Here is a 14,755-nt window from a genome sequence, read left to right as displayed (position 1 = left end):
TGTGGGTCCTGAGACTAAACCAGCTGAGAACCACCGCTTTAAAATCATAATTACTTTAAATAAGAAGAGGGAATTTTGAGTGTATAAATATGGATTAAATGAGGAACTAGTCCACTGGATTAGATTTCCTGTTTTAAGAACGCAAGTAGAAAAACATTTTCTAAATTTAAGATGATGATATCATAGGAGAGGATCAACAGAAAACGAAACATCAACTAATCTGATAATCAATTCGTTGTTATTTTTCAAGTAAAATTGCAAAATTTTTCTGTTTCCAGCTTCTTAAATGGTTTTAAACTTTGCTTATCGGATGTTGTAACAGGCGTTTTCACTATTTTCTGACTTTAGTTGCCGAGTAGTAAACTAAACTTAGTAAAGTCATGTAATTATTAGGGCCTGAGCCCAAAGGGCGAAGACCCTATTGTTTTTCGTGTGTTTGTTTCTTTATTATTATTCTTTATTAATACGCCACTTTAACTCTAAATTTGACCCCCTAAACATGCTCAAAAACTCACCAAATTTGGCACGCACATCAGGTCTGGTGAAAAATTGGATAAAATGTAAAAATTAACCCCTGAAGTGCCAAAATGTGCTCGAGAGCGCCACCTATGTATCTAAAACGGCCGCCACGGCCCGTAGGAATGTCGTAGAGAGATCGAACCAAAACTCAATTATTCGTCTCATCAAGACCTACAAATCGTATGTTGACACCCCTGACCTAAATCCAACAGGAAGTCTGCAATCAGCTTTTCAAAATAAGACTTTGCCCCAATTTTGGCCACCGAACAAACGCTATCTCCTCCGAGGGCGTTAATGGTATCGGCTTCGAACTTTAATAGATGACTTATGACACTGTGCTGAAAAAAAGTTGTTAAAAACTTTGTAATAACTCGAACGGTTTAGATCTAGTAAGCCCTGAAAGTTGCAGTCCCACATCACACCTTACAATGTAAACCAATGGGGAGGCAATCTCTGGGCGTGAACTTTGTGTCAAACAGAGGCTTCTGGCGTCTAAACTATAAGTCTGACCACTTTCAAACCTGTATCAATGGATTCTCAACATAATTTCCTACTAAAATATGATTTTTAATGTAAGATTTGGCCAAAGTCATGGGATTTATGAGGAGATTTCACAAGAAGCGTACTCTAAAATCCTCCTCTCCAACTGCTCCTGGTGATGTCACTCCCTCAGTGCTGTGAAACATTCCGCAATACACACTCATTATAAAATCACAGGAGGAGCAAGAAAAAACTTTAAAACTCACACTCTAATATCTCAAAAACAATAAAAGATAGAAAAAACATGTAAATTCAAGATTTGTAGGTCAAAGTCTCGTGACTCATTTAAAGTTCAAATGAAAGTTTGTATCTAAAATTATGTGGAAGCAGTAAATGTTCAAAAAGGTGTGGGTTCATTCACACACTCCATTCAAATATATGAGTATTTTTCTGTGTCCAGCTGCAGTTACTTATTGTCTCTACACACCTGACAGTACACATGTCAATCACACTTTCAAAATAAAAGCACACCACACTTGTAAGAATTATCCCTCATTTTTAAAAAGCGTGATCTGATCCCGACGGGCCTGAGTGCGAGGTCCCGACCAACGCTGCTTGCAGCTTGTGTCAAAAGACTCACACTGATCACCTCCAAACGTTTTCTTGGTTCCCAGAGGCTTAGGTGACTGCGCCGCGGCCCCATGTGCCCAAGGGCGCGCAGGCCCGTTCAACGCTGCAGCTTTAATTTTTAATTTTGAGTTTCTCACTTCAGATTAAAAGAGGAACTAGACTGATTTACCTCCAGTACCAACACATCAAGTATGATCAGAGTCGGTATGGAAGCTGGTCCGTTAGCGGAGCTTTACTGTCAGAATCTGAATCCTGGTCGGATGTTAGTTTGTTTCTCAGGACTTTCTAAAGTTTTTATGTTTCAGTCGTTTCTTTGATCAGCGGTTCAAATATCAATCAGTGTGAATTGATCTTCAGCTCAGAATCAAAGCTCTTCACGTCCTTCTGTTATAACTCTGAGACTCTGTCGGTCTGTCAGAGCAGCTGCTGACCTCTGATCTTTATTACACATCATGTTTCATCTCAGTTTAAATTTAAATGATCAGAACGAAGCTTCAGACACGTCGGATCAATGAATAATGATCTCTGATCGGTCCACTGATGTAATATTGGAGATTATATGTTAATGTTTCTGAGTGAGCAGCATCACTGAATGATGTTGAGCTGAGATACAAACAGACGTCTGAACATTTAACATCTGCTGTATTTTAATAATCATCAATCACATTATTATTGATCAGCCTGTGAGCTACAGTCACGTCTCTGTGTCTTTGATCTATTTATGTTTTAAATCTTCAGCTGCTGCTTCCTGTGTTTCCTCCGTCAGATTCAAACTGAACACATATATTTAAATGTAATGTAGCTGCAGCCTGATACACAGATTCCACTTTATCATCAATAAGCAAATGTGAGTCTGATAAACGATCAATTTAGATTAATCTGATTAATTTCCCGCTCTGATTCAGGCTCTTTGTTTAAAGATAAATGTGCATCGTCTGCATACGCATGCATTAATATCTCTGGAGGCTCTGCCTTTTATTAACCTGTTGCCATGGTGACTCGTAGTATCAGAGCTCCATTGATCATGTTTAATCTCAGGTTCATCAGCTCAGAGTTCAGGTTCGACTCGGAGTTTGTTGAACCTGCTTTCTGGAACAGACCCTGATCTCACTGAGACAATAAAAATAACAAATCAAATAAAAACAGTCGATCCAAAAAATCAGTAAAAGTGCATTTGAGCACTAAGACACGTGTCGATTAAACCTGCAGGTTGTAGAATCTCTTTACTCTTGGTGTAATGGATCGTAGTTGATCCGGGATCGTACAGGTCGCCCCCCCCACGGTTCGGCACGCATGTGAAAATTTAATGTCTCATTTAAGACAACGTAAACAAACTGCTGTAAGTACAAGTGATGGACAGACAGCGTGTGGCTAACGCGTCCGTAGTGACGTCTGCTGGTCTGTTTACTCGCTGTTTAATGTTAGCAGCTAATTAGCATCTAGCTGCTAACTGACGTTAGCGGTGATGTTTGTTTGGCGGCTCGTTCAACAAGCTGCAGGACGAGACGTGTGTTCATGTTTCTAAGAGGAAGATATCAGGCCTCATGTTGCAATTTAATTTAACAACTGAGCATTGAATATTTTATATATTTTAAGATTTTATTTAAACATTGGACATCTTGAATGGTCTGATCCGTGACTCAAATCCGTGATCCGATCCGAACCGTGAGTTTTGTGATCCGTTACTCTGTACCAGGTCACATTGTTACTGTGGCTGATGGGGATGAGGAGTTCACTATCCTGTAAATGTTTTCTAGTTTTTGGAGGTGAGTTTTTTTGGTTGTACAGGCTGGTGGCTGTTTCTCGGTCAACGCCTTCTTGGTTTCCTGTTTTCACGTGTTACCGAACACACATATGAGACCAAGACAGAACTCTGAAGTAGTTTACATTAAATGGATTTCATGTGTAGTAGAAGTGTAGAAGTACAATCTGTTCCAGTTCTGAGGTGTTTGTGTGTTGTGACCAGTGATTCTTGTAGCAGGCAGCGCGGTTTTCTTCCCCCTGAAATCAATCACCGTCTCTTTTGTTTTCTTGAAGTTTAAATCCAGGAGATTGTACGTGCACCACAAGAGCAGCCTGACCGGAGAGCAAGAAACCCTTTATCACAGTGTCATCTGCATACGTGTAAACGTGCGTGCTGGGTTGAGGCTCGGCAGGCGCCGGTGTACAGCTTGGTTCACCTCGCTGTGTGTGTGGATTGATTGGCAGAATTGATTCCTTACTTGTTGTTAATCCAGCTGATCAGCGGAGAGTTGACCCTCATATTCAGCAGCTTCTCCACCACGAGGTCAGCTTTATGGTGCTGAACGCACGACTGCAGTCAATTAACACGATTTTCACAAGATTGTTTGTTCTAAGTGTTTGTAGATTTTATTCAGCATGACTGATAGCGTGTCCTCAACTCCTCTGGAGGCTCGATATATACAGACTGTTGAGGGTCCAGCGGGGTGAGACATCAGAGAGGAGAGACGGTGTTCTCGATGTAAAGGCTGCAGGGCTGCAGGGCAGACGTCGGTCTGTTCTTTTGGCCCGCTGGTTTTGGGATAACCAGTGACTTCCTCCATAAGTCTGGAATTATCCCACTGTTGGTGACAGCTGGAACAGTTGCTGGAACAGTTGCTGGAACAGTTGCTGGAACAGTTACTGGAACAGTTGCTGGACCAGTTGCCGGAGCAGTTGCCGGAACAGTTGCCGGAACAGTTACCGGAACAGTTGCCGGAACAGTTACTGGAACAGTTGCTGGAACAGTTGCTGGAACAGTTGCTGGAGCAGTTGCTGGACCAGTTGCCGGAACAGTTGCCGGACCAGTTGCTGGAACAGTTGCTGGACCAGTTGCTGGAGCAGTTGCCGGAACAGTTGCCGGAACAGTTACTGGAACAGTTGCCGGAACAGTTGCTGGAAGAGTTGCTGGAGCAGTTGCTGGACCAGTTGCTGGAACAGTTGCCGGAACAGTTGCTGGACCAGTTGCTGGACCAGTTGCTGGAACAGTTGCCGGAACAGTTGCTGGAACAGTTGCTGGAACAGTTACTGGAACAGTTGCTGGAACAGTTGCTGGAGCAGTTGCTGGAACAGTTAATGGAACAGTTGCTGGAACAGTTGCTGGACCAGTTGCTGGAACAGTTGCTGGAACAGTTGCTGGACCAGTTGCTGGAACAGTTACTGGAACAGTTGCTGGACCAGTTGCTGGAACAGTTGCTGGAACAGTTGCTGGAACAGTTACTGGAACAGTTGCTGGACCAGTTGCTGGAACAGTTACTGGAACAGTTGCTGGAACAGTTACTGGAACAGTTGCTGCTAATGACGCCGTCTGGTTCACTTGCTTTTCTCGGGTTGACGCGTTTGAAGTGTTGTTTGACATCTTCCTCTGAACTCAGTATATGGACAGCTGGTATACTGTGTGTGTTGTTGTGTTTGCCGTTGTTGTTGTCTTTAGGTTCTGCAGGACATCCCAAAGCTCTGATTGGTGCTGTGAGTGCTGCTGCTGTTCTCCTCCTGCTTTTATTGGTCGTCTTTTACAAGTGGAAACAGGTACTGATGGCTGATGGTCGTATATGTTCAATATATTGACGTTTAACATGAGTTAATTCTGCAGACTGATCCTCTTCATCAACATGTTTGTTCATCTGTTTCTTCTTCTATCAGAAACCCAAATATGAGATTCGCTGGAAGATCATTGAGAGCACCGACGGCAACAACTACACCTTTGTTGACCCCACCCAGCTGCCGTACAACTACAAGTGGGAGTTTCCCCGAGACAAACTCCGCCTCGGTACTGAGATCGACTTCAGGCACCTTCTGTCGTCTCTCCGAACTTTCTTCTGTGTTTATTTTGTTCTTGACCTTTGACCCCTCTCTCTCTCTCTGTCAGGTGCTGTTTTGGGTTCAGGGGCGTTCGGGAAGGTCGTCGAGGCGACGGCGTACGGTCTGGGAACTGACAGCAACGTCACCAGAGTCGCCGTCAAGATGCTCAAACGTCAGTCGGTTAACGTGTGTCGTCATCATGTTTCCTGTTGTTTCCTGTTGTTACCTGTACAACACATCACTGTTGCTATGGTGACCATTTATATTTCATGTGTTGATAAACAGCGAGCGCGCACTCGGAGGAGCGGGAAGCTCTGATGTCGGAGCTGAAGATTCTCAGCCATCTTGGTTACCACGACAACATCGTGAACCTGCTGGGCGCCTGCACTCGCGGAGGTGACGTTCAAGTTATTGATTATAATAACGTTAATCAGTCAGCCACAACAACTTCCTGAAGGCAGACGTCACAGTTAAAATGTAAACGTGACAGAAGTCAGTAAAGCTCCAGATGTGGATGAATCCGCCGCTGGAAATAGTCCCCAACGTAACGCTCTTGCTTGCAAGTCTAGTTTATAAATGAAAGCATGTATTTGTGAGGTGTTTTTAATGTCTCAGAGCTGAGAACTACAGATAGAGAAGGGAAGGAGGAAGGTTTTGAGAGACGGACTCTTAATGAAACACTACAGACTGTAGCTGATATATAACATCCATAAACCTATTGTATGTCTAAGAAAACACACAGGTTATCAGTCGTCATCAAATATTTCAGCATCACGACCGCCGTCTCACTACATAAACATCACCATATGAGACCTGTCCACATACAGGAGCTGAGATGCACTGAACATGGAGTTAAACAACACATTCATCTCATATTCTGACTGATTTAATCATAACCACAACTTAAGTTCATAAAGACTCACCGGTTGTTGTTCCTGCTCAGCCTGCTGGAGTTTAGCGTAACGTTAAAGAACTTATCAGAGCCCCTTGTTTAAACTTGACAAACCTGTCAACCACTTTGTCTTTGTCATATTTACGTCCCGTTCTACACGCAGCTGTTAACGAGCCTCAGACAGCTGAAACTCCGTTCAGCCAGTGCTGCTGATGGGAATGGTTTTAGTGAAGGTCAGATGATCTATGTGGTCGGCAGTGAGGATGGTATCAAGATCCAACTCAGAACACCGTTTACAGAAAGAGTGGAACTCGTCCACATCTTCCTCTGGCTTGGACATGTCTTCTGAGTAGAAATGTCCTCAGTTTTAAAGCGACTTCTACTGCGTCATCTCGTCTTTCTAACGCGTCTCCTCTCTAACCTTTCTCTGCCCGCCAGGACCCATGCTGATGATCACTGAGTACTGTAGCCACGGCGACCTGCTCAACTTCCTGCGGGGCCACGCTCAGGACTTCATGGCGTCCATTCTGAGCGTGGACGAAGTGGAGGGGGAGGCGTTCTATAAGAACATGGCTGCCCAGCACGCCAGGCTCAGGAGGTCTGAATGACTTTCACTTTAAACTGACTGGTGTCCACCGGTGAACAGTAACTCTGATGAGGAATAAGTGGCAGCACAAACGTTACATAAAGGTTTAATAAACGTTAACTATTTGACAGATAATAACAGCTGATTGTTCCGTCAGTAAAGAGATGAGAACTGAGAGATAAATAAATATCTTTAAATTATAACTAATTAATTAATTCACATTTATAGGAAGTTTAATTTAAATGTATAAATATTATCTGATTGATAATTTGCAGTTTCTGATCAGTGATATAATTCAGTGACGTCTGCAGAGATTCTGAATCCAAACTGATGTTCAACTATCTTCTACTAATTACTTCTGATTAAAAAATTAGTGAACTAATCAATAAGTCAATCTGCAACATTTTGATAATTGATTAATCTGTGTATTTTTCAAGCTGAACTGTAGAATTTTCTTTGTCGAATGGGCAGTAAATTACACTTAAAACAAGACAGGTACTACTGATTACTACTGATCAAACTATTGATTAATGAATCCAGAAGAAATAGTCATTGATTAATTGGCAATAAATGATTCATTAGTTGCAGCCTGACTGTTTGTGTCAGGATACACAGCTGGATGGATAACAGGCAGGGACAGGTATCAGCTGACCTGTGACATCCAATCATAAACCTGACAGCGTGGTCCTCATAACCTGACTGTTACTCTGCAGCTGCTCGGTCTGAACATGGCCTAAGTCACCTGTGATGATGTCACTGTGATGTCACTGTGTGTGTGTGTGTGTGTTGCAGTGACAGCGGGATCTCGTGCTGTTCAGAGTATCAGGAGATGCAGCCGATTATGAGTCCAGGACAGAAACACTTGGGTAATAAAATGAACCTGAACACACCTGAACACACCTGAACACACCTGAACACTCCTGATCACACCTGAACACTCCTAAACACACCTGAACACTCCTGAACACTCCTGAACACTCCTGAACACATCTGAACACACCTGAACATTCCTGAACACTCCTAAACACACCTGAACACACCTTAACACTCCTGAACACACCTGAACACATCTGAACACACCTTAACACTCCTGAACACACCTGAACACACCTTAACACTCCTGAACACACCTGAACACATCTGAACACACCTGAACATTCCTGAACACTCCTAAACACACCTGAACACACCTTAACACTCCTGAACACACTTGAACATACCTTAACATTCCTGAACACTCCTAAACACACCTGAACACTCCTGAACACTCCTAAACACACCTGAACACATCTGAACACACCTGAACATTCCTGAACACTCCTAAACACACCTGAACACACCTTAACACTCCTGAACACACCTGAACACACCTTAACACTCCTGAACACTCCTGAACACACCTGAACACTCCTGAACACATCTGAACACACCTGAACACTCCTGAACACATCCGAACACACCTGAACACTCCTGAACACACCAGAACACACCTGAACACATCCGAACACACCTGAACACACCTGAACACACCTGAACACACCTGAACACTCCTTAACACACCTGAACACACCTGAACACTCCTGAACACACCAGAACACACCTGAACACTCCTGAACACATCCGAACACACCTGAACACTCCTGAACACACCAGAACACACCTGAACACATCCGCACACATCTGAACACACCTGAACATTCCTGAACACTCCTAAACACACCTGAACACACCTTAACACTCCTGAACACACCTGAACACACCTTAACATTCCTGAACACTCCTAAACACACCTGAACACTCCTGAACACTCCTAAACACACCTGAACACATCTGAACACACCTGAACATTCCTGAACACTCCTAAACACACCTGAACACACCTTAACACTCCTGAAAACACCTGAACACACCTTAACACTCCTGAACACACCTGAACACACCTGAACACTCCTGAACACACCTGAACACACCTGAACACACCTGAACACTCTTGAACACACCTGAACACACCTGAACACTCCTGAACACATCCGAACACATCTGAACACACCTGAACACTCCTGAACACACCTGAACACACCTGAACACTCCTGAACACTCCTGAACACACCTGAACACACCTTAACACTCCTGAACACATCCAAACACATCTGAATACACCTGAACAGACCTGAACACACCTGAACACACGTGAACACACCAGAACACTCCTGAACTTATGTGTAGTTTTTTTCTCTGAGGTCAGACCTGTCTGTCTCTCTCAGGTGTGCAGAAAGACAGTCTGTCTATCGGTGACCTCATGAGGTTTTCCCACCAGGTGGCTCAGGGTCTGGACTTCCTGTCGACCCGAAACGTAAGAAAAAACACACACACAGAGACACACACACACACACAAACACACACACACACACACACACTGACATCAGTATGATCATTACAATTAGTAGATAACTCTCTCTGTCTGTCTGTCTACCTGTCTGTCTCTCTGTCTGTCTGTCTACCTGTCTGTCTCTCAGTGTATCCACAGAGACGTAGCGGCGAGGAACGTGCTGCTGACTGATTGTCGTGTTGCAAAGATCTGTGACTTCGGTTTGGCGAGAGACATCCGCAACGACGACAGCTACATCGTCCAGGGCAACGTCAGTGTTTAAATCAGACAGAGTAAACAACAACCAACTGTTACCTGTTAGAGTAAACAACAACAAACTGTTACTGTTTTCTCCTGACAGGCCCGTCTCCCGGTGAAGTGGATGGCTCCAGAGAGCATCTTTCAGTGCGTTTACACGGTTCAAAGTGACGTCTGGTCCTACGGAGTCTTACTGTGGGAGATCTTCTCTCTGGGTAACCATGGTGACATCTAGTCAAGTTACAGCCCTGCTTCTGACCAATCATTAGGAGTTTATGGAAGTCATGACATCACTTCCTGTCCAGCCCGTGTTTCACTAGCTGTTCCTGGAATTTACTTTCCATATTCTCAGAGTGCTCGGCTCCACTACAGCAGCTGCTGTCAGACATGTTAACCTGAAAAACTACAGTTCCCATTAATAGAACTACAAGTGTGGCAGCATGGGTACTAACGTCAGCGTAAATAAATATAAACAGTCCTGATTATTGGTTACTGCAGTCCATGTTTACAGATCCTGATTCTGGCCTTTAGTTTAGTTTAAAGGTTTATTACCACAAAGTTTAAAAGAAACAGACTCCACCACCCATCTCCTTATTACTACTGTCATTACTATGTTATTACCACAGTATTAATCAGTACAAATATACTACCAGCTTATTACCATGTTATTACCACAGTATTAATCAGTATAAATATACTACCAGCTTATTACCATGTTATTACCACAGTATTAATCAGTATAAATATACTACCAGCTTATTACTATGTTATTACCACAGTATTAATCAGTATAAATATACTACCAGCTTATTACCATGTTATTACCACAGTATTAATCAGTATAAATATACTACCAGCTTATTACCATGTTATTACCACAGTATTAATCAGTAAAAAGATACTACCATCTTATTACCATGTTATTACCACAGTATTAATCAGTAAAAAGATATTACCAGCTTATTACCATGTTATTACCACAGTATTAATCAGTAAAAAGATATTACCAGCTTATTACCATGTTATTACCACAGTATTAATCAGTATAAAGATACTACCAGCTTATTACCATGTTATTACCACAGTATTAATCAGTATAAAGACACTACCAGCTTATTACCATGTTATTACCACAGTATTAATCAGTATAAAGATACTACCATCTTATTACCATGTTATTACCACAGTATTAATCAGTATAAAGATACTACCAGCTTATTACCATGTTATTACCACAGTATTAATCAGTATAAAGATATTACCAGCTTATTACCATGTTATTACCACAGTATTAATCAGTATAAAGATACTACCAGCTTATTACCATGTTATTACCACAGTATTAAACAGTATAAAGACACTACCAGCTTATTACCATGTTATTACCACAGTATTAATCAGTATAAAGATATTACCAGCTTATTACCATGTTATTACCACAGTATTAATCAGTATAAAGATACTACCAGCTTATTACCATGTTATTACCACAGTATTAATCAGTATAAAGATATTACCAGCTTATTACCATGTTATTACCACAGTATTAAACAGTATAAAGATACTATCAGCTTATTACCATGTTATTACCACAGTATTAATCAGTATAAAGATACTACCAGCTTATAACCATGTTATTACCATAGTGTTAAACAGTATAAACAGACTACCAGCTTATTACCATGTTATTACCACAGTGTTAAACTGTATAAAGATACTACCAGCTTATTACCATGTTATTACCATAGTGTTAAACTGTATAAAGATACTACCAGCTTATTACCATGTTATTACCATAGTGTTAAACTGTATAAAGATACTACCAGCTTATTACCATGTTATTACCACAGTGTTAAACTGTATAAAGATACTACCAGCTTATTACCATGTTATTACCACAGTGTTAATCAGTATAAAGATACGACCAGCTTATAACCATGTTATTACCACAGTATTAAACAGTATAAACATACTACCAGCTTATTACCATGTTATTACCACAGTATTAATCAGTATAAAGATACTACCAGCTTATTACCTTTTGATTACCATATGGCTGATGTTCAATACGGAGCTGACATCAGAGTTTAAGTTGCATCACATTTGAACAGATTCAAAATTTATAATTTAATTTAAGTTCTAACTTCACCCTTCCAATATTTGCCCGGCAACACAGTCTGAAGCTCTCTGATTGGACGTTTCTGACAGCAATGATCTCTGAGACTATTGGTTGACTGTCTGTGTGTGTGTTTGTGTGTGTGTCTCCACCTGTTCAGGTAAGAGTCCCTACCCGAATGTCGCCGTGGATACCAACTTCTACAAGATGATCAAAGATGGCCGCCACATGGATCGGCCAGACTTCGCACCAGCAGAGATGTGAGGATGTTAATAAAGTTATTTTGAATGTAACAGAGTCCTGTGCCGTTCATGTCGATGTTAATAAAGTTATTTTGAATGTACTGTCAGGTATCAGCTGATGACGCTCTGCTGGAATTTGGAGCCCACAGACCGACCGACGTTCAAAATGATCGGTCAGCTCATTAACAGGCTCCTCCCCTCCGCCAATGACACGTCGCCACATCATGGCGAGCAGGTGAGGACCAATCACACGGCTGCCTGACAGGCTGCTGCATGTTTAATCAGTGCTTACCTGAACACATCTTTTCTCTTCTTCTCCTCTCAGCCGACATACAGGAACATCGACGAGTGCAGAGAAGAAGAGGAAGAGGAGGAGGAGGAGGGGGTCAGAGGAGGAGACTCACTAAAGAGAGGAGAAGAAGAAGGTGATTAAAGCAGGATGACATCCTGTAAACAACGATGTAAACAACGATGTAAACAACGATCTGACTGTGTTGTTCTGATTTTCTCAGAGACCTGCGAAGAAGATGAGGAGGAAGAGGAGCAGGCGCTGATGAAAAACATCTACCAGCTGTCCTGATGCTGGTGTCCAATCAGAATGTGTTTGTTGGATAAACAGTTCTCCATTTTTGTAAAGGAAAGTCTTCTCATGATGAAGAGTAGTGATCACATGACTCTGTTTGTTTGTCAGCCCATTAATTATAAAGTTCCTACAGAAAAAGCATCATGTGTAACATTAAAGCTGTCAGTCAATCAAACCACCACAAACTGCTGACCTCACAGTCAATCTGGGACTGAGGGGCCCCTCAGGGTCCCGGGGCCCCCCAGGCTCCCGGGCTACCTAGGGTCCAGGGCCCACCAGTATCCCAGGCTATCCATGGTCCCGGGCCCACCAGGATCCCAGGCTATCCAGGGTCCAGGGCCCCCCAGGATCCCGGGCTACCCAGGGTCCAGGGCCCCCCAGGTTCCCAGGCTACCCAGGGTCCAGGGCCCCCCAGGGTCCCGGGCTACCCAGGGTCCCGGGCCCCCCAGGATCCTAGGCTTCCCAGGGTCCAGGGCCCACCAGGATCCCGGGCTATCCAGGGTCCAGGGCCCCCCAGGATCCCGGGCTACCCAGGATCCCAGGCCCCCCAGGATCCTAGGCTACCCAGGGTCCAGGGCCCCCCAGGATCCCAGGCTACCCGGGGTCCAGGGCCCCCCAGGGTCCCGGGCTACCCAGGTTCCCGGGCCCACCAGGGTCCCAGGCTACCCGGGGTCCAGGGTCCCCCAGGGTCCCGGGCTACCCAAGTTCCCGGGCCCACCAGGGTCCCAGGCTATCCAGGGTCCAGGGCCCCCCACGATCCTGGGCCTCCCAGGGTCCAGGGCCCCCCAGGGTCCTGGCCTACCCAGGTTCCTGGGCCCTCCAGGGTCCCGGGGCCCCGGTGAGGCAGCCTGCAGTGGATCCAGTTTCACTTTCTACGGAAACTGTGACGCTAAAAATAAAAAAAAACTTTAATTCAAAGATTCTAAACAAACATTTTAAAAAGAGACAAAATTATATTTTGAACCAAACTCTGTAACATTTTCTAAGTATTTAAAAAACAACAACACTGTTAGAAGGACATTAACCAACGTCGGCTTCGTTCTAACTTCACCTCCATCTGTGAAAAACACTGAATTCACTGAAGATACTTTAACCACCAACAAAACACTCACAACTTTTTATACGTATTTCAAAACCGCTAAAGTTTATTTTTAACAAGCCACCAACCAAAATCACAATATTGCACATTTTACAGTATTGTTCCTACATTATAATCAGCGTTCCTCACATGTTCAGGTTCAGGATGTTCTTCTGATCGTGTTCAGCAGCTTTTAGGATCCATGTTGGTCAAACGTTCACTCAGCTCTACAGAGATCTGTCTGAAGTTTATTCTTCACATTTTGTTGGCAAAGTTTTTTTTTTTTTAAAGTTTTTAATTATGGAAACATTTAATCAACATATATGTTTTGATAATCTGTGACTTTTTATTATGATTTTTTTATGAATCTGATTATGTTCTATATGCTCTCCTCTGTGATTGGTCAGAATTGTTTTTATATGTGTCACTTGTGTTTTTATGACGGGTGTGAAAATAAATTCTTTAATCAGACTGAAGTGTTTGTGGTGTTTGTGGTGAAGAGGAGGGACCGACCTGTTTATCTTTTAACTGCTGATGGACTTTAGATTCTGATAAACAAGAAACCTGCAGGACCAGTTTCATGTCATGTGACCTCATTTATGTTTGAACCTTTGATTGACAGGTGAGGTCGTCCTATCACATGTCTCCGTGTTAAACTTTGATTCTTCCTCATTCATCAGAGCTGGAAGAAGTACTCAGATCCTTTACTGCAGTAAAAGTACATAAGTATTATGAGCTTGATGTAGTTAAAGTATTGCAGTAAAAGTACATAAGTATTATGAGCTTGATGTAGTTAAAGTATTGCAGTAAAAGTACATAAGTATTATGAGCTTGATGTAGTTAAAGTATTGCAGTAAAAGTACATAAGTATTATGAGCTTGATGTAGTTAAAGTATTGCAGTAAAAGTAGTGGTTTGGTCCCTCTGACTGATATATTATTATATATGACATCATTAGATTATTAATAGTGAAGCATCAGTGTTAGAGCAGCATGTTACTGTTGTAGCTGCTGGAGGTGGAGCTAGTTTACACTACTTTATATACAGTTAGCTAGTTTAGTCCAGTGGTTCCCAACCTAGGGGTCGGGCCCCTCCAAAGGGTCAGCAGATAAATCTGAGGGGTGGTGAGATGATTAATGGGAGAGGAAAGAAGAAAAAACAAAGTTCTGATACACAAATCTGTTTTCAGCTTTTGGACTTTTT

General features: G+C 42.7%; 2 protein-coding genes across 2 annotated transcripts in view; both read left to right on the top strand.

Moving 5' to 3' along the window:
* csf1rb (colony stimulating factor 1 receptor, b) overlaps positions 1 to 12,926 on the top strand; it is a 34,656-nt gene extending 21,730 nt beyond the window's left edge. The window contains exons 10-22 of the mRNA XM_067609086.1: positions 5,063 to 5,157; positions 5,272 to 5,398; positions 5,498 to 5,602; positions 5,716 to 5,826; positions 6,761 to 6,920; positions 7,701 to 7,774; positions 9,173 to 9,261; positions 9,425 to 9,547; positions 9,638 to 9,749; positions 11,811 to 11,910; positions 12,001 to 12,127; positions 12,218 to 12,317; positions 12,405 to 12,926. Coding sequence (XP_067465187.1) covers positions 5,063 to 5,157; positions 5,272 to 5,398; positions 5,498 to 5,602; positions 5,716 to 5,826; positions 6,761 to 6,920; positions 7,701 to 7,774; positions 9,173 to 9,261; positions 9,425 to 9,547; positions 9,638 to 9,749; positions 11,811 to 11,910; positions 12,001 to 12,127; positions 12,218 to 12,317; positions 12,405 to 12,472 — 1,391 coding nt within the window. The 3' untranslated portion in view covers positions 12,473 to 12,926. The remainder of the gene's footprint in view (positions 1 to 5,062; positions 5,158 to 5,271; positions 5,399 to 5,497; positions 5,603 to 5,715; positions 5,827 to 6,760; positions 6,921 to 7,700; positions 7,775 to 9,172; positions 9,262 to 9,424; positions 9,548 to 9,637; positions 9,750 to 11,810; positions 11,911 to 12,000; positions 12,128 to 12,217; positions 12,318 to 12,404) is intronic.
* Positions 12,715 to 14,024, top strand: LOC137196226 (collagen alpha-4(IV) chain-like). The gene is made up of 2 exons (XM_067609087.1): positions 12,715 to 12,772; positions 12,874 to 14,024. Exons 1-2 carry the CDS (start codon positions 12,770 to 12,772, stop codon positions 13,315 to 13,317), a joined length of 447 nt encoding a protein of 148 aa, XP_067465188.1. The 5' UTR covers positions 12,715 to 12,769; the 3' UTR covers positions 13,318 to 14,024.
* Positions 14,025 to 14,755: the final 731 nt, after the last annotated feature.

This window comes from Thunnus thynnus, chromosome 13 (assembly GCF_963924715.1).
Source record: "Thunnus thynnus chromosome 13, fThuThy2.1, whole genome shotgun sequence".
In the NCBI taxonomy this organism is placed as follows: domain Eukaryota; kingdom Metazoa; phylum Chordata; class Actinopteri; order Scombriformes; family Scombridae; genus Thunnus; species Thunnus thynnus.
The sequence above is the reverse complement of the archived record's forward strand: the minus strand, read 5'-3'. Positions and strand labels throughout refer to the sequence as shown.